The sequence below is a fragment of the Mus musculus genome, chromosome 13 (genome assembly GCF_000001635.26).
Source record: "Mus musculus strain C57BL/6J chromosome 13, GRCm38.p6 C57BL/6J".
Lineage (NCBI taxonomy): Eukaryota > Metazoa > Chordata > Mammalia > Rodentia > Muridae > Mus > Mus musculus.
Window position 1 is genome coordinate 66,275,680 of NC_000079.6, and position 23,129 is coordinate 66,298,808.

The 23,129-nt window shown below is 39.9% G+C and overlaps 1 protein-coding gene and 1 pseudogene across 1 annotated transcript; both read right to left on the minus strand.

Annotated features, from left to right (window-relative positions):
* On the minus strand, window positions 4,789-5,901 carry Gm21029 (predicted gene, 21029; annotated as a pseudogene).
* Window positions 5,806-13,021, minus strand: LOC115488129 (zinc finger protein 709-like; the record flags this gene model as incomplete). Its single annotated transcript, XM_030247498.1, has 2 exons — window positions 12,996-13,021; window positions 5,806-6,742 (listed from the first exon to the last, which is right to left on the minus strand). Coding segments are annotated over exons 1-2 (963 nt in total), but the record flags the coding sequence as incomplete, so codon positions are not given.
* Window positions 13,022-23,129: the final 10,108 nt, after the last annotated feature.

Sequence of the window (23,129 nt, forward strand, 5' to 3'; positions counted from 1 at the left end):
CCAAAAAGTGCAAAACCTTAACATATTGACTGTATTTATGGGTTTTCTCTGCATTATGACTTTTTCTCATGGTTTCTCAGCTTACTGCTATGTCCAAAGGCTTGAACACATTGCTTATCCATAGGCTTTCTCTCCACGATGTGTTCTTTTATGTTCATAGATAACTGTGTTGTGAACAGTTTTTAATCACATTGATTACATTTAAGATTTTTCTCCAATATGTATTCTGTTATGTGTTTGAAGAGAACTATGATATCTAAATGTCAGGAACAAGCAAAAGAAAGTTATCCTAAGGACTGCCTTTTTCTTATCACTCTCCATTTAACCTGAGGTTGAAACTAAGTTCAAGTCCCAAGTCCTAGGGGACCTGTGTACTTCACAATATCCGGCCAGGTTTCACTATTCATGTTTTGTTCCCACCAAAATGATGACTGTTCCTAAGTATAATTTCTGTTACTTGTGTTTTATTCCTCAAAACATAGTGCCCGTTCCTAATCACAAAAGAACAAATGGCTATGATACCCTAGACCATAAAACCTACATCTTGTATCATTTGACATAAAGTAACAACAGAGAAAAATCATGATGTGGGGGGATGTAGCTGTAACTTGGCACAGGATGTTGTGGTTTCAATCCTGCAGCTTATATACTTTTATATAACCTGAAGGTTTGGAAGATGTATAACTTTCTGATTCAAGGAGGGGCTGGGGTATTGCAGCTAAGCTTCTGAGTATATTTTTGGCCCTTATTGATGAGTAGTGACTTGATTATAATAAATTATTATCATTTGCATTGTCCTGTGTTTGAGATGTGTTGGACCTCAGTCACCCCATACCATAAAGGCTTTATCACATTGCTGGTATTCATAGAATTTCTCTCTAGTATTAATAGTTTCATAATGATGAAAACTATAGAGGTGTGCAAAAGTTTCACCATACTAACTGCATTCACAAAAATTCTTCCCAGTACAAATTCTTATATGATGAAGAAGAATACAGAATTGTGCAATGGCTTCACTATATTAATTGCACTCACAAGGTTTCTGTCTTAGAATTTCCATTGCTAGGAATAGATTTCATGACCAAGGCACCTCTTGTAAAAGCTAACATTTAATTGGGGCTGGGTTACAGTTTTAGAGGTTTAATCCATTTTCATCATAGCAGGAAGCATAGTAGGCATGCAGGTAAATATAATGCTGAAGAAGGAGCTGAGAGTTCTGCACCTTGATCCACAGGCAACCAGGAAGAGACTGTCTCCTAGGGATCACACAGGAGGGTCTCTTCAGCATTGGTGGAACTTCAAAGACCACCCTAACATTGATGCACTTCCTACAACAAGGCCACACCTTCTGGCAATGCTACTCCTTGACTCAACCGATTTCAAGATAACACATTCCACTTGCTGGCCCACATTTCATTGTTCAAACACATGGGTGTAGGGGGACCACACTTAAACATAGCATAAAATAAAATACATCAAAATACATGAGATTCAACTTCAAAAGGACTCATCATCTATAGCAGCCTCACAAATAAATAAAGTCCAAATTTCATCATCTGAGATTCATCCAATCACCTAACTATAATCCCCTATATTTACAAAAACAAATAGCACCTTACATACTTCCAAATTGACAGGATATACTTCCCTTTTCCCTGTGTAGCCTTGGCTGTCGTGGAACTAACTCTGTAAACCAGGCTGGCCTCGAACTCAGAAATCCACCTGTCTTTGCCTCCCATGTGCTGGGATTAAATCGCATACCACCACTGCCCAGCTACTTTTCTATTCCTAAATACCATTGTGAGGAAATACTGGACCAAAGAAGGTCAGTCTCCAAACTCTGCATATCCATGTCTGATTTCAAGTGTTCTTCAAACCCTTTCTGCTTATTTCACTCCAGCACAATTCTTTCTCTTTGGCTGGACTTATTTCAGGAAAGCAGTTTTCCTGAGCACTTATCCCATAGCTCTAGCATCTCAAAATCTTGGGGTCTCCAAGGTAACTACAATATTACATCTTCATGTTCCACTGGCTGGGATCTACACATGATCTTTTGCACTGCTCAAAAGAAATTTGGTCACTTCTCCAGCTCTTTTCTCTATAGCACCCTAGGTTCTGGTTGACTTCACTCTACAGCTGTTGCTGCTCTTCCTGCTCATCTCATGGGACTGACACCTTCAATATGCTGGGTTTTCCTGCTGGAACAGGGGTGCACTGCTTTCCTCTCAAATACTCTCTTCATTGTGCCATGTCTTAGCTGCTCTACATGACCCCTTCATGCCTTCGAAACTAAGACCACCTGGGTAGTTCTCACACATGACCAAGTCCAGAAGCATCACAAGGTACAACTTTGGGTATCTCTGGAACACAGCATCTTTGTCCTTCCAGAAAACACTTACCAGAAGGTTCCACATCAGTGATGCTGGTTTCTTCTTCATCACCCCTAATTTTTATCTACAGCTAACCAACATCAATCGTCTCAGTAGTCCCTTCTACGCTTGCCTCTAAAGCCAGAGCCACAGGGACAAAGCTACTTGCTGGGGCTAGACCATAGCCTTTCTATTACATGATCACCAGCTTTCAAATTTTCAACAACTTCACACTGCCTAAGCTTGCCTGTCCTGGAACTTGCTCAGTAGATTTACCTTGAATTCAGAGATCTGTGTATCCCTGTTTAATGAATGATGGGATAAAAAGCATGGAAAACCTTGCCTGGATCTAAGCATTTCTTCACCTAAAATTCTGCACCAGGATGACTTGATCCAGATTATCTGCTTGACTCTCATCTCCTGGGATTAACAGCATGTACCACCATGCCTGAACCTAAGAATTTCCATCTAGATGTTAAATTGAAAACTCAGAACAATAATCACAGTCCATCCCTTGTTAATTTGAAAAATATTTATATCTCCATATGTCCACATGAAAAGAATAACCAGGTAATAATCATTCCTAATGTGATACAGTTCTCCTTCCTAAAACTGCAAATCCACAAGTTTACCTGGATGGAATCTTGCCTTAACATCACCTTTCTCTTAATGTCATATAATATCTTTGATCATAAGATTTAGGTTCATTAAACATCCTAGTGAGTCTGTCTTTTTCTTTCTTTCTTTCTGTTTCTTTCTCTTTCTTTCTTTCTTTCTTTCTTTCTTTCTTTCTTTCTTTCTTTCTTTCTTTCTTTCTTTCTTCCTTCCTTCCTTTCTTCCTCTCTCTCTCTCCTTTTCTCTCTCTTTCCTTCTTTCCTCCCTTCCTTCCTTCCATCCTTTCTATCTTTCTTTCTTTCTTTCTTTCTTTCTTTCTTTCTTTCTTTCTTTCTTTCTTTCTTTCTTTCTATTTTTGAGGCAGGGTTTCTCTGTGTAGCCCTGTCTATCCTGGAACTCACTTTGTAGACCAGGCTGGCCTTGAACTAAGAAATCTGCCTGCCTCTGCCTCCCAAGTGCTGGGCTTAAAGGCACTTGCACCACCACACCCAGTGAGCCTTTTCTTATTGAACCTTACATTTTATATTTTTCCATTCTAAGATTATGCTTGATCAAAACAATCAGCATGAGAGTAAACAAAGGACAAAGTCTATGTTGGCTTTCCTGATAATTCTTTTGTCAATGCAACACTCTTCAGACAAGGTAAAAAAGCAACAACATTCTTAAGCAAAACATCATAAAAAACATATACAGAGTTCAAATCGCTCTCCAGTGCCTATGTGTTCCACATTCCTCCTAGGATGTCACATTAAGTTCCACTTAATGCATGTACAAATCCAAAGTCTAAAATTCCACATTGCTCCAAACAAAAACATGGCCAGGCCTATTACAGCAATACTTAAGTCTGAGGTACTAACTTCTGTCTTAGAAAGAATTTCCTTTGCTCAGAAGACAAACTGTGACCAAGGCAACTGTTTTAAAGGTAAATATTTAATTGGGCCTGGCTTACAGTTTCAAATACTTAGTTTATTACCATTATAACAGGAAGCATGGCAGCATGAAGGCAGCTATGATGCTAAAGGAGCTGAGAGTTCTCCATTTTCATGAGAAGGCTGGTAGGAAGAGACTATCTTCCAGCCAAACAGTAGGTGGGGCTGTTTTGTACTGGCCAAAGCTCCAAACAAGACCACCCCAGTAATTCACTTCCTTCAAAAAAGTAACATCTATTCCTACAAGACACACCTACTAATAGTGCCACTGCTTAGGGCCAAGCATATTCAAATTAACATAGCTTATATCTACTATAAATACTTTCATACATTTAAGTATGATTAGGACATGCAAAGGCTTTACCACATTGGTTATATTGACAAGGTTTCTCTCTAGTATGTGTTCTTTTATGTATTCAGAGACTACAGTGGCATGTAAAGGATTTTCCAACTTGACAACATTCACAAATGTTGGGAGCCAACCTGCAGCTCACAAGAAAAGGGGTACACCTGGGAGGCAAACTGGAGCTGAAAGAGAACTAGACGGTCAAGAGAAATAATGGAGCTAAGTCAAGGTTCCTGATCAAAGCTCAAATGTTTAATAGCAAATGTGCTTATAAAGGGGAGGAGACCCATTCCTGCCAATCCATTCTTGGTGCCTGGAACCAGCTGCAGGTGCGGACAGTGCAGGACAGGGTACTGCAGTCTCTGGAATATCTCAGGAGCCTCTCAGCAGGCAGCAAACTCTTGAAGGAGAACAGCAGCAGTGGCTTAACAGAGCCATCTAGGCAGGAAGGCTCCACCCAAGCTGGTCTAATTCTCAGTGGCAGCAAGGTCAAAGTCTGGATCAGCCTGCTTCAGGCTGGGAGAGCCAGCTCAAAATATTTCTCTCCATTATGTGTTCTTTTATGTCTTTGGGGACTATAGTGATATACATAGACTTTTCCACATTTATTGCATTTGTAAGGTTTCTCTAAAACGTGTGTTCCTTTAAGTATTTGGAGAGTACAGTGACATGCAAAGGCTTTAACACTTTTATCACGATCACAGGGCTTCTCTCAACTATGTGCTCATTTATGTACTTGGAAATGACTGTGATATGTAAATGTTTTCTCATATCAATTACATTCATAAGGTTTCTCTCCTGCACAGTTTTTCCGTGTATTTGGAGATGACTATGGCCTCAAAAGGGATTACCTTATTCATTATATTCATGCAGTTTTTCTGCCATATGTGTTCTTTTATGTATGGGGTGATGACTGTGTCACACAAGGGATTAGTACTCTGGTAAAATGGAAAGAGTTACTTTTTTGAATGTGTTCTTTTAAGTAGTTGCAGATGAGAGTAAATTGCCAAGGTTTTTACCACAGTGATTACAATAATGAGGGTTCTCCCCAGTGTGCTGTATTTTGTGTACGTGGGAAGAATATGACATGCAAAGGCTTTACTGCATTGACAACATTCATGAGGTTTCTCTCTTGTATGTGATCTTTTAAGTCATTGCAGATGACTGTGACTTGAAATGCTTTACAACACTGATTACATTCATAAGGTTTCTCTCCTGTATGTGTACTTTTAGAATAATGGAGATTACAAAGTTGCGAAGTCTTTACCACATTGATTATGTTCATGAGGTTTCTTTCCAGTATGGGATCTTTTATTTTTGGAGACAAGTGGAACATGCAAAGACTTCATTACCACATTGCTTTCATTCATAATGGGTTGGTTCTTTAATGTTTCTTGAGATAATTGGTTTGGGCAAAGGCTTTTACCACATTGGTTACATTAAGATTTCTCTCCACTATGTGTGGTTTTTTTTTGTCTTTGTTGACTTCTCCCTTGTGAAGAGTCTTTCCACATTGATAATTATCCTAAGATTACTCTCCAGTATGGGTTCTTTTATGACATTGGAGATGACTGGATGTAGCAAAGGCTTTACCACATTGATTACATTCATAAGGTTTTTCTCCAGTATGGGTTCTATTATGATATCTGAGACCACTGTGACAGGAAAAGGCTTTACCACATTGATTACATTCATAAGGTTTTTCTCCAGTATGGGTTCTTTTATGATATATGATACTATTGTGACAGGAAAAGGCTTTCCCACATTGATTACATTCATAAGGTTTCTTTCCAGTATGGGTTCTTTTATGACGGTGGAGATGAGCGAAACTTGCAAAGGCTTTATCACATTGATTACATTCAAAAGGTTTCTCTCCAGTATGGGTTCTTTTATGACAGTGGAGATGACTGGGTCTTGCAAAGGCTTTACCACACTGATTACATTTATAAGGTTTCTCTCCAGTATGGGTTCTTTTATGACAGTGGAGATGACTGGGTCTTGCAAAGGCTTTACCACATTGATTACATTTATAAGGTTTTTCTCCAGTATGGGTTCTTTTATGATATGTGAGACTATTGTGACAGGAAAAGGCTTTACCACATTGATTACATTCATATGGTTTCTCTCCAGTATGGGTTCTTTTATGACCGTGGAGATGAGCGTGTCTTGCAAAGGCTTTACCACATTGATTACATTCAAAAGGTTTCTCTCCAGTATGGGTTCTTTTATGATGTTGGAGATAAGCAGGTCTTGCAAAGGCTTTACCACATTGATTACATTCATAAGGTTTCTCTCCAGTATGGGTTCTTTTATGAAATCTGAGACTACTGTGACAGGAAAAGGCTTTACCACATTGATTACATTCATAAGGTTTCTCTCCAGTATGGTTTCTTTTGTGATATCTGAGACTACTGTGAGAGGAAAAGGCTTTACCACATTGATTACATTCATAAGGTTTCTCTCCAGTATGGGTTCTTTTATGACAGTGGAGATGACTAGGTCTTGCAAAGGCTTTACCACATTGATTACATTCATAGAGTTTCTTCCACCTATGACTTCTTACATGCCTGGAATGATAATTGGCACATGTGAAAGCTTTGACACACTCATTACATTTATCGATCGTTTTATCTATATTAATTAACTTTACAGGTTGGTCTAATAATAAAGAATTATCAGTTCTCAAGCTTTTATCACTTTGCATGTTCATGGGTTGTTTTGCCTCTTTGATAACACCTGTTATGGTAAAAGCATTTATAAAATGGCTTATATATATATATATATATATATATATATATATATATATATTTAACAACCTTTTTCTATATGAGATTTCTATATGACATATTTCCTGTACCTGAAGAACAATGAAACAATGCAGAGCTTTTTACAACTGATTGCATTCATAATTTCCCTGTAGTGTGAAAAACAGCATATTAGCACTGTGAAGCAGGACAAACAGAAGAAATTCCACATTTTTTCCTCAGTGTGACTTTGAAGATATTCTCAGTAAAGTAAGAAAACCAATTAATCAAAAACTCCTATCATGTTCAGAAAGTCTAACAAAGTCAGAAAACTACATATCTTCTCATTGTTTTGGAAAGAGGTGTGTTGCTATTTTCAATGTTCATAGACTCTCATGGTTTTGTCCATATGTCACTTGATATACCCATTAAAAGAAGAACAAATGAAAGTTTTCCACATTGCATTCACAACAGTTGACATTTTGTTCCTTGTAGACATGCTATATATGGATTAAGGTTTCTCCACTCAAGATTCTTGACTCTCATAAACTGACCTCTATAAAGTTAGGAATGAGTCTGCAAGAATATAAGTATCACCAACTTTACCTTGGAATATTTGCTTCCTAGAAGGTAATATGTGTATACACACACACACACACACACACACACACACATCACTATTCAATGTGCAACATTTAAATATTATGAGACTATACAGAGTGGTAGTTCCATAGCATAGGTTTAATGGAGCTACAAATCAAATAAAGGGATATCTTAAGGCCTTGTTTCCTTGTTTCCATTCTTAGAGGAATGCCTTGGAACCACAAATCAGATAATAGACTCTAAGGTACACGGACTAGCAAGAATATCATAATCATAGGTACAGTCAATGGACTGATATTTGACACTCTTGCTTTTCTTTAGGACTTCCAGGACTTATTAAAATTTCCTCACAGACATATTTGTATCAGCTTGCACATGAAAATTACCTTGTATGTCTTCGAGAACTTTGACATGGTTCTTCAATATGATGGTCTTCCCATTTGTAGCCTAAAATACAGCAACAGAAAATGAATGATATGTTATTAGAAATTAGGAATAATTGAGGTTACTGTAAATATTCACAGCCGTGAACCTGATTTATTCACCTCAATCTTACTTGTGCTCAATTTAAATAACAGAAGATCATCAATAACCAAGAAACATTTGTTCCCTTAATTTGAAAAGCAAAAGAAAATTCACAGTCTTACCTATAGAAGTAAGGTTCCAGTAGGTCTCCAACATCACGTCTTTGTAGAGATTCATCTGGGAAGGATCCAGCAAATTCCATTCTTCTTTAGTGAAGTTCACATGCACATCGTCAAAAGTCACTGCATCCTAAAATATCCCAGAAACGTGTACAATACAAAGCATGATACTAACATCACTACTTATTTCCTGACACAGAAATTGTATTCTAATCACCATGTCTTTTTAGAAGGAAATTGAATTATAATGTTCACCTCTGTTGCTGTTGAACCTTTTGCCTAGGAGATAGCCTTGCAAGGGAAATGCCAATTGAGAGGGAGATTGCAAGGGGATACAGATCAACAGTACCAAGCCCACATCTGAGAAGCTGTACGAACAATTACTAACTACAAAAATATTGGACAAGATGGGGGTATTTGCTCATGACTTTAATCAGAGGCACAGGACGGTGTATTTCCTCAAGCTGGAGGCCTGCATCATATACTCAACCGATTCTAGGACAGCAAAAGTTACATATTAAGACTCTCACTCCCCCTGCAAATATCACCCAAGGAAACAGAAATGATAAAAAGAACCCATAGTTCTGCACTGAAGTTCCTACAAAGAATTATATATTAACTGCAGTTCTGTATTCATCTTGCAGAAACATGAAGTATACCAGTTTAAATTGCAACATTAATAAAATTTTGCTAAAAGAGAATGAATTTATAAAGAGTTACAAATGGACCAATTAAAATACTAGTACTATAAATGTTGATCACAAATATGCAACATAGGGCAGGAGAGATAGCTCAGCTGTGGAAAGCTCTTGCTGGTCTTCCACATAATTGTGGTCAATATTTAGCATTTATGGGGACCAACAACAACCCATTACTTCAAGATCAGGAGTTTTGATACCACCTACTGACAACAGTAAAAATGATGCACACATGATATTCATATTCGTGCACACAGAAAAATAATTACATTTACTCAGAAATCAAAGAACAAACAAAAGAGTTAGGCAGATCATCATATACCCAGAATTCAATGACTCTGAAGCCTCAGGTAGTATTGATATCATGAGCATATGTCATCCTGGAAAATAGAATATAACCTATATATTTAGTGAAATTTCAAAATTGAAGATGTGGATAAAGAACTGCACAGAAGCATATGCTTATTGTACAAAAACATGATAGGTGGCTGATGTGGTGTCTATACCTACTAACAGGACAGAAAGGGTTTCACAGAGAAATTTTATCTCGAACAACAAAATCCAAAATAATAAAATTAAAAACATAAAACCACCAGGCTTGCAAAATAGCTTAGCATTGAATAGCAAATGTGTCTACTGTATCTTATGTGATTTAGGGACAGAGACCAAATGGTGAATGTATGGGTGCATGGAAGAAAGACCCTCACTCCCCTGCAAATGTCAACCAAGGAAACAAAAATGATAAAAAGAACCCATAGTTCTGCACTGAAGTTCCTACAAAGAAGTATACATTAACTGCAGTTCTGTATTCATCTTGCAGAAACATGAGGTAAACCGGGTTAAACTGTAACATTAATAAAATTTTGCTAAAAATTTGAATTATGAAAATTATGAATCAGTTTAAACCACAACGCTGTAAACACAAAGAACAGCATTTGTCCTGTCAAAGAGAAATGCAGAGGCAAAGCTGGATCAGAGACTGAGGGAATGGCCAAAGAAAACTTGCCCAAATAGAGACATATCCCATTTTATTTGTAACAACTAGAAACTGCAAACAATCCAGATGTCCCTCACCCGAAATACGTATACAGAAAATGTGGTTTATTTACAAAATGGAATAATAATAAGCTATTAAAAACAAGGACATCATGAATTTTCCAGGACAATGGATACAGGTAGAAACTATCATCCTGAGTGAGGTAACCCAGAAACAAAATGACATGAATATATGTACTCACTTACAAGTGAACATTAACCATAAAGTACAGGATATCCACACTATATTCAATAGAATCAAAGAAGCTAAACAAGAAGAAAAGCCCTAATGAGCATTGTTGAATCTCATTCAAAAGGGGAATAAAACAGTCAGAGGACGCAGATGGAAGAAAGAGAGAGAACTGGATGGGAGAGTGGATAAGTAAGGGGAAGGGCGAGTGGCCAGGAACAGGTGTTGTGAGAGACAAGAGTTGGTCAAAGGATCAGGAATATGAATGGAATTCTGCAGCTTGAGGGGGAGGGGTATGGAAGGGTGGGGAATCTTTAGGTTGTGCCAGAGACCAGGAATGAGAGATCACCAAGGATAATATGGGGGTGATCTTAGTTGAGATGCATGGCAGAGAGTTATGGACCCTCTTGCTACCAGGAAAGACCTCTAGTGGAGAATTAAGCACAGTAAACGAACCAAATACATTTGCTCCCAAAATTGGTTCTGTCTACAAGAAATGCAGGCACAAAGATGGAGCAGAGACTGAGGGAATGGACAAATGATACCCTAACCAACTTGAGACCCATCCCATGGGCAAGCACGTATCCTGACATTAGTGAAGATCCTTTGTTATACTTGCAGACAGTAGCTTAGCATAACTGTCCTCTGAAAGTCTCCATCCAGCACCTGACTGAAACAGATGCAGAGGCCCACAGCCTATCATTGGACAGGTCTCAGGGAGTCTTTTGGAAGAGTTGGGGGAAAGGATTGAGGGCCTGCAAAGGAACAGGAAGTCTATTAGAAGATCTAGCGAGTCAACTAACCTGTACACTAGGAGATTCTCAGAAAGTGACTCACCAGCCAAAGAGCAAACACAGGGTGGGCCAAGGCCCCACCATATATGTAGTAAACGTGCTTCAGTGTTCACATGGGTCCTGGAACAAATAGAGTGGGGGGATGTCTCTTAGGTGTTGTCTGTCTGTCCAACCTGTTAGTCTCTCCAGTCTAACTTGGCTGCCTTGTCTGACCTCAGTAGCAGAGACCTGACTTGTCATATTTGGGGGATACTCAGGTGGTCCCCACTCTCCCTGGGTAGATGAAAAGGAGTTAAGGATGAGGGACTGTGTAATGTGGAAAGGGGAGGGGGTTGCAATTGGAATGTATTTTGAATACATATATAAATGGGAAAAGTGAACAAATACATATAAATAGAATAAAAATATACAAATCAGGCAATTATTTTTAAACTTTTCCCTACTCAATATCTCATAGAAAATCCTGAGTAAGAAATATTTTTGGCCAAAATGTTACACAAATGACCTCTAGCTAAAGTTTTCAGAGTCGATTTCCCACGGACATACTGTGACCTCCACTTCCTCTGGTTGCATTACTGCCAACACTCGAATCTTTCAGGTTCTATGACTACAACTGTTAAGCTCAATCTACAGCTTTCTATGACTTTTGACATCTCAATTTTTGATATTTTCCACATTCCTCCAAAAGAGAACATAGATTCTGTCCAGCAGCAAAATCACCTTTTTATACCAATTTTTGTTGTTGTTGTTCTAACTTGCTATTCTGCTGCTGAATAGACTCCTGCAAGCAAAAGCATCTCAGGCAGTAGATGGTTGTTGTACATGGTTCAGTCATATCACTGTCCACCATTCTGGAAAATTAGAATTGAAACTGGAGCTAGAATATGAAGGAAAATAATGAAGAACAAACACTGTTTCTTGGCTTGTTCTCTTACTTGGTCACTGTCCCATGCTCAGCTAGCTCTCATCCAGCCCAGGCCCACTTGCTTAAGAATATTGCCTCCCTTAGTAAAAAAGCCTTCCCAAAATATCATCAACACTACCTCTCACAGACATAGCAACCAGCCATTCTGATGAGGGAACACCTTCAATTGAGGTTCCTTACTATGTCTGTAGCTCTGAAATGTTGAGAACCGAAGACAATTATGACATGGAGACAATAATAACTGAGGAAATTGTAAAAACCCAAAACCAATGTGCTACCCATATCAATTTCAGGAGTCCCTGTCACTACAAGAAAGAGGTGGAGTTGTGGCTGAGCGAGGAAAAAATGGGTAGGTCAATGGATTAGAGCAGGGCAGGATACACTGGAGTGAGGAGTTCAGAGGCTTTGCTACTCTGGTGTGAGGTATCTTTAACCCCGCCTTCCCCGGCTAGTGCTACCAAAGAGGTGGCTAAAGCAGCTGGAAGGTGAACAGAGAAGCACATTGCACAAGCCTAGAAATAACACTGCTGGTCTAATGAGATATGTTAACTTTGTTGCAATGGATGAAGAAAAACTTTCCCTCTAATGACAGTTCAGAGTCCAAAACTACAGAGTCAAATATGGACTGGGAACAGGGTTGATCAGGAGGGGGAAAATGAGGTCTTTGTCCTTTCCACCCTGTAAAACAGGATAGGGAGAGCCTGGTTTTGCCCTGGATTGGGTCTCCAAGAGCTCTCTATAATGGGCAATCTAGTGGGTGTAGGTCCTCTTAGGAAGAAGGATTTAACCCCAGATGATGATTTAGTCACTAAATCAATAGGATGGAAAAAAATCTTATTTCCTCTCTCTCTGTCACAGAATAATAAAGTACCACACACATGAGAGAAAGTCACAAGGTGTCAGTAAAGGCTACCCAGCAGATTCATACATGTGTACAGAGGAGAAGATGAAGACAGGATGGCAGCTGTGACTCATGAAGCAGGGTTTCAAGTCTGCTCTAACCCTCCAAGCACTTTAGACCAAGGGTGCACCATCCTCTATACCAGACTATGGAACATCTTCCAAGGCCCTGTGGCTACAACTCTCCAGTGCACCCACTGTACCATGGTTCCAAGTTCACTTTAGTCATCTCCCTCCACGAATAATCAAGAAAAATAGGAAAAACAAGACACACAGATACCAATGTGACAGACAAGCCATTGATACAAAGAACAACAATGAAACATTCTAACACCTGGCCTTTCAACACCTCTGTTCTGAGTCCTAGAGGTCTTGGATTTTCAGTCAAAGCACCAAGATATTATACCCAAGTCACAGGAACCTCAATCACAACCAAGGATCTTATTGCAATGCAAACACACAAGGATTTGTATTATGGGCTCAGTAACAGGGTCTGACACCAGGCAACCTGGCATCAGGTCCAAAATGAGAGACCAAGTCTAGAGGTGCTGGATATATATTGTAGTTACAGCAAGGCTGGGGAATTTCCATACAGGTCAGCAACCTAATATTTTGAAAACTGTATATCTGGCATAATCTGCAGGAACCAAACATGAGGCAAAAACTATCTGACAACCATGATGGCTAAGCTACAATTTTTTTCCCCTGCAAGTTGTATTAGTTATCTATATGTAGCTTGACCCTGTTGCTGTACCTTCACTGGCTGCTCATAGGATGTTTGCTCAGGTGTTCTATGTGCACTCTCAAAAACGCATATGGTTGAGCTTTACAACTCACCCTTGTGCCTGAGCCCATTATTATTGGAAAATACTCCTGTTCAACCACAAGCCATGCCTGCCAGTAGACTAGGTAATTTGTCCAAAGACCTACGCCACTATCTGTTACTGCAGACCCTAATATCATCAGTTGCCCTTACCACTAGACAAAATACCAGTAGAAGTTTCCTCTCCCCCTGTGCATGCCTCCTGTAGCTACCACAGATAATCCCCACCTACCCTTCCTTTCCTGCCTCATCCTTCTGTCTCAGCCCCCACTTGGGCAGACACATACTGCTCAACCACATGCCATGCCTGAAAGGACACCAGGTAAGCTTCCATAGATCTACCACACTATGTGCCATCCCAGATGTAATTTTCACAGTTGTCCCTAGCACTTTACCAAACAGCAAAGGCAGCTTAATCTCTCTCCTGACTATGTCTCCTTGTGGGTTGCTAAGATCATCTCTTTCTGCCTGCCTCTTTTTCCATCTTCCAACATTAGTAAGCATTCCCCCTTGAACATACCTCCAAACAGGTCCATCAAAGAAGCAACCCTCAGTCAACACTGTGAGAATCCAGGTATCAGCTGGGCATGGTGGCACACACATTTATTCCCAGCACTTAGGAGGCAGAGGCAGGCGGTATTCTGAGTTCAAGGCCAACCTGGTCTACAGAGTGAATTACAGGACAGGCAGGGCTACACAGAGAAACCCTGTTTCGGAAAACCAAAAATAAATAAATAAATAAATCTATATATCAACCAGTAACCCAGGTATAAAACTCCCACCCAAACAGCACAAACCCAGAAACCAAATCACCTCAAACACAGAGGCCTAGACACCAGCAAATGAATATAATGAATAATAGCCAGGAAAATATATCACCAAGAAATCCAAGCTATCCTATCACAGCAGGCCCTAGAAATTAAAACATGCAATAGATACAGTGGAGAAATGGTTGTTTGGGGGAAGGGAAAGGAGTGAAAACATGGGGGAAGGTATAGCTGTGCACAAAAGAGCTTTAGACAGGCACACAGACAGAGAGCAGAGAGAGACAGCCACAAGGGTAGGGAAATGGGGGGGGGGGCGAGCATCTGCAGAGAACAGAGACAGGGAACAAAGCACAGAGCTGCTGTAGCTGTGGTTCATTATAGAAAGCACACCTGACAACAGCAGCAGGTGATGGAGACAGGTAACGACTTAAGCATTAGCTAATTCCCTAAGAGAAAGCCACTGAATTTGCTGTACACTGACAACCACAGAGGCAAGGTTCACCCATGCGCCAGGAAGGGAAGAGAGACTTTCAGGCATTAAAGATGAATAGAAAACAATGATAAATTGGTCAAAAAATATGGATTCCAAATGTTTCCTGGCACTAAATAACCAGGAATTCTGCAACATATGAGAAGGTGAAAAGTAGAAATTATTGGAATAGAAGAAGAATATCAGCTCAAAGGTCTAGAAAATATTTTCAGTGAAATCATAAATGAAAAATTTTCTAAAGAAGAAAATACCTATTAAAGTACAAAATAGATCCAAAATAGCAAACATATTGGACCAAAAAAGTCTTTGTTCCACAAACTGTCAAAACTCTAAACATATAAAGCAAAGAAATATGAAAAACTGCAACAGAAAGAAACTAAAAGCTAAACAAAACAAAAACAAGTAACGTATGGAAGCAGACCTATTAGCTTCATATCTGTCTTCTCAATGTCTACTAGAAAAGACAACAGTGTTTGGACCGTTTTGTGCTGCATAGTGAAAGAAACTACCCATGTTTCTACAAGAAAGCAACTGGTCAAAATGTTTTGGACAGATTTAGAATGAGCTATGATAATGAAGTTATTCAGAGGTCACTGCCTGAGACCTCACAGGTGGTCATATTTGGATGATGCTTCCCATGCAGCCCCAGAGAGGACCCACCACCCCATCTCCCACGGCTCAACAACCTGCCCCTACCGATTGTGGGCAGTGATCCTGTGCTCACCATGTCTAAATCTCAGAGCTTCCTGAGGCCCCCTCAATGCACCCAACAGCAGATCTCAGAGCAGGACACAGAGAACCATTCAAGCCTGCACAGCCACAGCGATCTTTTAGAAAGGCACCCGGAAGATCCCGCCTCTTTGTCTGACTGGCATGTCTGCCTGGCGACCTTGATTGGCCAGTGAGTCTTACCCCTCCTCAATGTTAAAGTGTGCTTCCTGTCGAAGGCTGGACTTTTTCCAGACCTCAGAATCCCTTTTCAGCTCATTAGCATTTGTGCTTGCCCTGGGTGAAGAATCCACCATTCCAGCTCAGGCTATTCTGCTGCCAGCTCCTCCCCTCTGTGAGCAATGATCCTGACTTCAGACCTTGCCTGAACATTCCTCATAGAACTTGCCATCTTTTTCCTGAAATCAAGGTGAGTAGTTTCAATAGCCCATTACTCTAGCTGCATTGTAGGTATTAATCTGACCCAGGAATGGAAGGGTGGCCAGGCTATTAACATTAAAAAGGAATTTTAGAAAACAACAGGCTTGTTAGTGACTTCAGCTTGTCTCAGGGAAATTGCAGGTCCCTTTCACCAGATGATAAGTATCAACACATGCTGGGAGAACAGCCAGAAACAAAAGGGAAGCACTGTTGAGCACTACCGTTAGCCAACATCTTCATCAGTGGCAATGTGGAGAAAAGCCAAAGTTGGAATATCACAGGATCTCTAGGTAAACATCTCAAGTAATAGAGAGAATGATTTCTCAATGTATGTCAAAAAAATTATTTAATATAATGTCTGAATAAAGGCTGTTGGCCAAGGGAAATTACAAAATCAAGGACTGGTTGATATCAAGTTACAGGATATTACAGCTGATATTCTGTATGTACCAGAATTTTAAAGAAATAAGTACTGACTAATGCCAGTTTTAAAAATACAAACAAACAAGTCACTTTTGTTTTGTAAAAAAGTAGGGCAAGTACAAAAAACAAAACAACTACCCTATTCAATGTTTTTTTTATATATGTAGATTGCCAAGAATAATTATACCCTAGATTAAAGATGGATCTGAACATCTCAAAAGATCAAGAATAAGAAAGGGTTTCTCACCTCAAAAGGTATAACTAAGAAATATCCCCCACAGTAAGCAGGGTTAGAATCAGCATTAGGCGATTACAGGGTTATGGTAAGGATTAGGATAAGGGTTGTTAGGATTAGTGTTAGGGTTGTTAGGAAAATAAGGGTTGAGGTTTAAGATAGGGTAAGAGGTCGAGGGTAAGTCCCAGGGTTAGGCTCAGGGTTACGGCTAAGGTGGCCACCATTATTCTTGATGGTTCTACTGAGTCAATAGTATCCCTGATACACAAAGAAGAAATATCATGGTTAGGGCTAGGCTCAGGTTTAGGGCAATGGATTTGCTGTGCTATGTGCAATCAGCTTCTATCTCTTCTCTCATCTGCCTCCCTAGTCCTCTTTTTCATAATATCATCATCTATTTTCCTGCCACCAGGAAAGTGGAAAGGAGGTTATCCAAGAATCTGGAACTTCCTGATGGGAAATGTCTTTACTTTACCAAGAGGCCCAATTCACATAGAACAGAAAACCACTACTGCAATGGTTGATCTAAGTTTCACTTGGGGAATCCTCATAAGATGGAAGCAATCAGGGAACTTGTAGCCCTTCTTTGATAATGATATCATAAATACAGCATAGGCCATGTGCCTTCACCACAGATTTAGTTAATATAACCATATGGTTCAAGACAAAATGGTGGACAACATGATTCTTGATGGTACAACTGAATCAGTAGTATCCCCATTATACAAAGAAGAAATATTAGGCCTACTATATCTTAATGTTTTGTTTTGTTCTTATTCTTATAGATTCTACCTTCCATACTTAATGGCTTCTCAAATGAACCTTAAGGTTTTTCCAGCCATAAAATTACAAAAGTCGCATCCTAACAAAGGAAGCAAAGACTTTGATAATCACAAAACCAAACAGATAATCAAAGAATAAGTTTCAAAAGCCAGTCAGACTGCTACCAGCAAAGACCATTTGTGCTATCCTCTTCTGGGACTCACTGTCAGTTATTTACACAGCTAATTTTCCTATGAAATAAATTTCCCTTCAGTATTCTTTTGCTCTAGACATGTCTGGTTTACTTTCTACCAAACAAAAAATATACTTCCTAAAGATCTCCATGTTAAGTTTTCACATGACAATCAAAATTATGAAAAAGGAATCTCAGACAAGCAATACACACAAAATTATGGTTTATTATTTGCTTTTTATTAATATACACATATTCACATGTTTTAGAATATACTCATGGTATGTCATTCACATCATGTAATTAATAGCAAACAAATTACAAGTAATGTAACTGGTTAACTTGGCCAAAGTTAATTTTACTCATAATAAACTAAATTTAAAAGTAATATGAATAAACAAAATATATTTAATGAATAAATCCCCAAAGGTAAAATAAATTTTAAATGATAATATTGGTCTGAATCTTTCTTTGGAATAGCTAACATGAGATTATATATTTAAATTTTAATGTCTACTTTTAAGGACATGATATTTGTAAGCCTTCAGATCTAGTCACAGTGATATTTTTTTAACCCTATCCCAATCCTAGCTTACTTGTAGATTCTAAATTAGTTTTAAAGAGTTTAGTTCTGTTAGACCAGGAAATAATATTCATACTGGACACTATCTTCACTCATATAAGAATAACGTATCTGTTCTTTTGAAGATGGAATATACACATATGAATGATTATTCAGACATAAACACTTTAATAATTTAAACAATATTTATATCCAGTAAGGCCTCATTGAAAACAAATGAATATGCAAAGATTGGAAGATCAGCAAAAGGCTTGTGTTTTATCATCTAAATTAAACAACAACCATTTTCATACTTTCAGCTCTGTTGAATTAAAATAATCACAGCAGACCTTTTAAACTTCACTAAAACTCTACAAAATAAGGGACATGGCTGGCCAATATTTGTACAATTTGGAAGGGGAATAACTACTTAGATAATGCAATTTTTCTTCAGATGTACTGAATAAAGCATTGTTAATGTACCAATTGCAGGATATCTACAGTCTCATAAGAAAAACATTGTCAATTTGCTGTAATTTCACTTTTATCCTAGGGTGTTCTTTGACAATTTTAAAATGTGGTACCATTGATAACTTAGAAAGAGGGAATATATATTGCTTATTCCCAACCCCTGAATCAATATTCTCACAGTACTTTGTGAGTTTATATGTTAAATCTATTGTATTTTATGGTATTATCCTTCTCCCATTAGTTGGTGTATTTGACTGTGACAGGGGGTCTTGCCTTGTGTAACATTCATGTCTCAACTTGCCAACCAGGAAGTCAGTTGCCCACATGCACATCTCCACATGCACATGCCCACATGCCAAGTAGGATGTCAGTTCCTGGGAAAGTCTTGGAACTTACACTTTACTAGAACCCATCAAATCGGTGCAGGTTTCTCTCTTATGTTGGCATCCATTCCAGGGCAGCTTATAAGAGCATAAGCCATAAAAGTGTATACATAGGTTGGTGCAGGAAATGCTGCTGGGTGGTCTGTTCCAGTCCAAAGCTTATTCAGGGTAACTATAGAACAAAGGAAGCAGTTTGACCAGCTTCTATTGTGATTGGTCTTCTGAGGATGCAGAATCCAACAGAATAGGTAATCAACTCTGGGAGTAACTGCAGAATCATCATATGACAAAGTGTCCTTGTAATATTAGTAACAGCACACAATGGCAGGGTAGCCAGGTAAGAGTTACCTAGTCCTTAACTAATCTGACCTAAGGCTTCACATTCCATCTAGGTCTTACTATTTGACCTAGACCTTAACTGCCAGCAGCTTTGCCCTCTGAGCCACCACATGCACATGCATGTATAGATGGATGAATATGTTTTTCTCTATTTATTTATTCATTTATGAGAGGCAAAGTCTCTCTACATGGTTCCTGTACTGGCTAGTTTTGTGTCAACTTGACACAGCTGGGGTTATCACAGAGAAAGGAGCTTCAGTTGAGGAAATGTCTCCATGAGATCCAACTCTAAGGCATTTTCTCAATTAGTGATCAAGGGGGAAAGGCCCCTTGTGGGTGGGACCATCTCTGGGCTGGTAGTCTTGGGTTCTATAAGAGAGCAGGCTGAGCAAGCCAGGGGAGGCAAGCCAGTAAAGAACATCCCTCCATGGCCTCTGCATCGGATCCTGCTTTCTGACCTGCTTGAGTTCCAGTCCTGACTTCCTTGGTGATGAACAGCAGTATGGAAGTGTAAGCCGAATAAACCCTTTCCTCCCCAACTTGCTTCTTGGTCATGATGTTTGTGCAGGAATAGAAACCCTGACTAAGACAAATTGGTACCAGGAGTGGGGTATTCCTGTGACAACCTGACCATGTTTTGGGGAGGTCTGTGGAAGGACTTTGGAACGTTGGGCTTGAAGATCCATTCGTTGTTAAGAGCTCTGTCAGATGTTTTGTAAGAGCTTGGAAGATAATGTTGAGAACAGTGCAGAAGATGGAGGCCTGACTTGTGAAATTTCAGAGGGAAAATTAAAGACTCTTTTCAGGGCCATTGCTGTTTTGATTGTGAAGATTCTGTAGTTCTGGTTAGCTGGGGCTGAAGAATCAGCTGTGATTAACAAGATACCAGAACTACTAAAGCAAAAACTTTGCATTACTGGGACTATTGATGCTGGTTAGCTGGAGCTAAGAAATTAGATTAAGAGGAGACCAGCATCATTGAGGTGACATCTTCTGGGAAGTGTTTTCTGAGAGCACAGTGGCTGCGTTCCAGATATAGCCAAAGTTGTACCTTATGCTGTGGCTGGACTTGGTAATGTGTAAGGGTCACCCAGGTGGTACTGGTTTTGAAGGCATGAAGGAGTTGAGCAGAGCAGCTGAGGTTTGGCACTGTGAGAGGCCATGGAAGGCCATTGGTGAAAGTGCAGCCTCAGTTGCAATTGATGGCCCAGGACTGAAGGGGTCATGCAGTGTTTTGGAGATGCCAGTACCATGAGATGACCACCAAGAGCAGCAGCAGCAGTGGAGTACAGGCATCTGGAGCCTAGAGGATGATGCGTGTGCTACAAAGGGCATGGCTGGAGAAGTGACCCAAGCCCTTGGAGGAGCCCAGAAGATCGTAAGTTGGATCCCAGACATTGGACGGTTGGAGATTGACTTTTGCTTTTGATTGTGACTGTGCCCTGATATTTTCCCTCTTGAAGGAAGAAACTGTTTTAGGGGAGCCCACAGTTAAGAGACTTTTAATTGTAAAAAGACTTTGGATTTTAAAAGAGATGGATATTTTAAAGAGATTGAAATTTTAAGAATATGTAAAGACTGTGGGACTTTTAAAGTTATTTAGATCTTGGGGATGAATAAGAATGTAAGGGTTGAGGCTTACTAGTGATGTGTTTGTGTGTCAAGTTGACAAGGGGTCAATTGTACTGGCTAGTTTTGTGTCAACTTGACACAGCTGGGGTTATCACAGAGAAAGGAGCTTCAGTTGAGGAAATGCCTCCATGAGATCCAACTCTAAGGCATTTTCTCAATTAGTGATCAAGGGGGAAAGGCCCCTTGTGGGTGGGACCATCTCTGGGCTGGTAGTCTTGGGTTCTATAAGAGAGCAGGCTGAGCAAGCCAGGGGAGGCAAGCCAGTAAAGAACATCCCTCCATGGCCTCTGCATCGGATCCTGCTTTCTGACCTGCTTGAGTTCCAGTCCTGACTTCCTTGGTGATGAACAGCAGTATGGAAGTGTAAGCCGAATAAACCCTTTCCTCCCCAACTTGCTTCTTGGTCATGATGTTTGTGCAGGAATAGAAACCCTGACTAAGACATTTCCAAAACATATGATAGTCCAGGCAGGCCTTTCAAGTGAGTCCTGCCTCTGCCTCTACCACTTCATAGGGATCCTCTTAGAAAACTCAGAACCTTCCCTTTTACAAGCAGTAAAAGTGATTTGAAGCCAGGTGTCATGACACATGCCTTTAATTCCTGGGGAGGCAGAGACAAGAGGACCTCTGTGAGTTTGAGGTAGCCTAGTGTACAAAATGAGTCCAGGACAGCTAGTATTACACAAGAAATCATGTCTTAAAAAAAAAAACTGGAAAAAAAGTGATTTGAGAAGCTGTGACTAGGATAACTATGAAAAGCATTCATTAAGAATTCATAATCAGTGTTAGGATATTCATTATGGAATGATGTTTTTTTTTGTCATGACAGGGTTTCTCTGTGTAACAGCCCAGCTTTCCTAGAACTTGCTTTGCAGACCAGGCTGACCTCTAACTCACAGACATGCTTGCCTCTGCCTCCTGAGTGCTGGGATAAAAGGCATGCACCACTATCACCCAGCTAGATAATCTTTTTAGTCAGAAGACAAACTAAGTCAGAAATTGAGGTAGGATGGATGGTGTGGGTGCTGTGGTCCCTGGGTGGGGCCTGGTAGACAGTTAGGGGAGACTTCCATACTGCTCTGACAGTATGAGTGCCCATGTCCCTGACAAAAGATAGAGGATCCTTGCAAATTAGTGAGCCTCAGATTGGGCCTAGAACACAGTGGTGGCTGCTTTCCCCATCTGCACAGAAGTCCTGTCTGGTGTTAGCCTCCCTATAGTGATAGTGGAATGGTTGACTACCCCAGAGCTCTTATGGATTCCCCATTGGTCCGAAGGCTATATAAAAATGCCTGATGCTACTACACAATACAACAGATATGCACCTCAGTGTTTGTCTCCTGAGTCTGTATCCCATTATAGCAACTCTGCCTTCTGCACTCCTTCCTGCATCCCCGTTCCCACAGGATGAAAGATATTTTCATACAGAGCACAGGATATCCAAACTAACAAAACCTCTGCTTGGGGAAATTGATGCTGAGTGGTGAAATACACTATTTTAAATATAACCCACTAATTTAATCAAAAACTGAGGGGCTGATAGGTGATTTAGTCAGCAAAGTTTTTATCCTCAGAACTCTTGCTTTAAACAACAACTACCTCAACAAAACTACTAGATGGGGCGGTGTATGTGGTAATATAAGTGCTGGAGAGGCAAAAAGAGATAGATCCTTGAAGATTATTGTCCAACCAGCCTGGCTATTTAGTTTCAGGCCAATGACACTTTCTGTCTCAGAAAGGAAGTGAGAAGGGGTAGGGTATGAAAGGGTCTGGGGAGGTGACTCAGTGGGGTGAGTGGACACTTTCTGCACTAGTGTGAGGACCAGACTTTAGGTACCCAGAACTCACATCAGTATCTGGTGGGCATGGTGGTCTTCCTGTAATTGCAGCCTAGGAAAGTAAAGACAGGTAATCCCCAAAGGAAGCTGATCAATAAAACAGGCAACTCTGGCCTGTTCTGGCTTTGACTAAGAGACCCTGACTCACTGAAGAAAGTACAAATGGGAGCAAGGATAATTCTTGACATCAACCTTAGGCCTCCACGTGCACATGAATCCATACCTATGTGTGCCCCCAAGTGCTCATATCTATGCAAACATGCACACCCA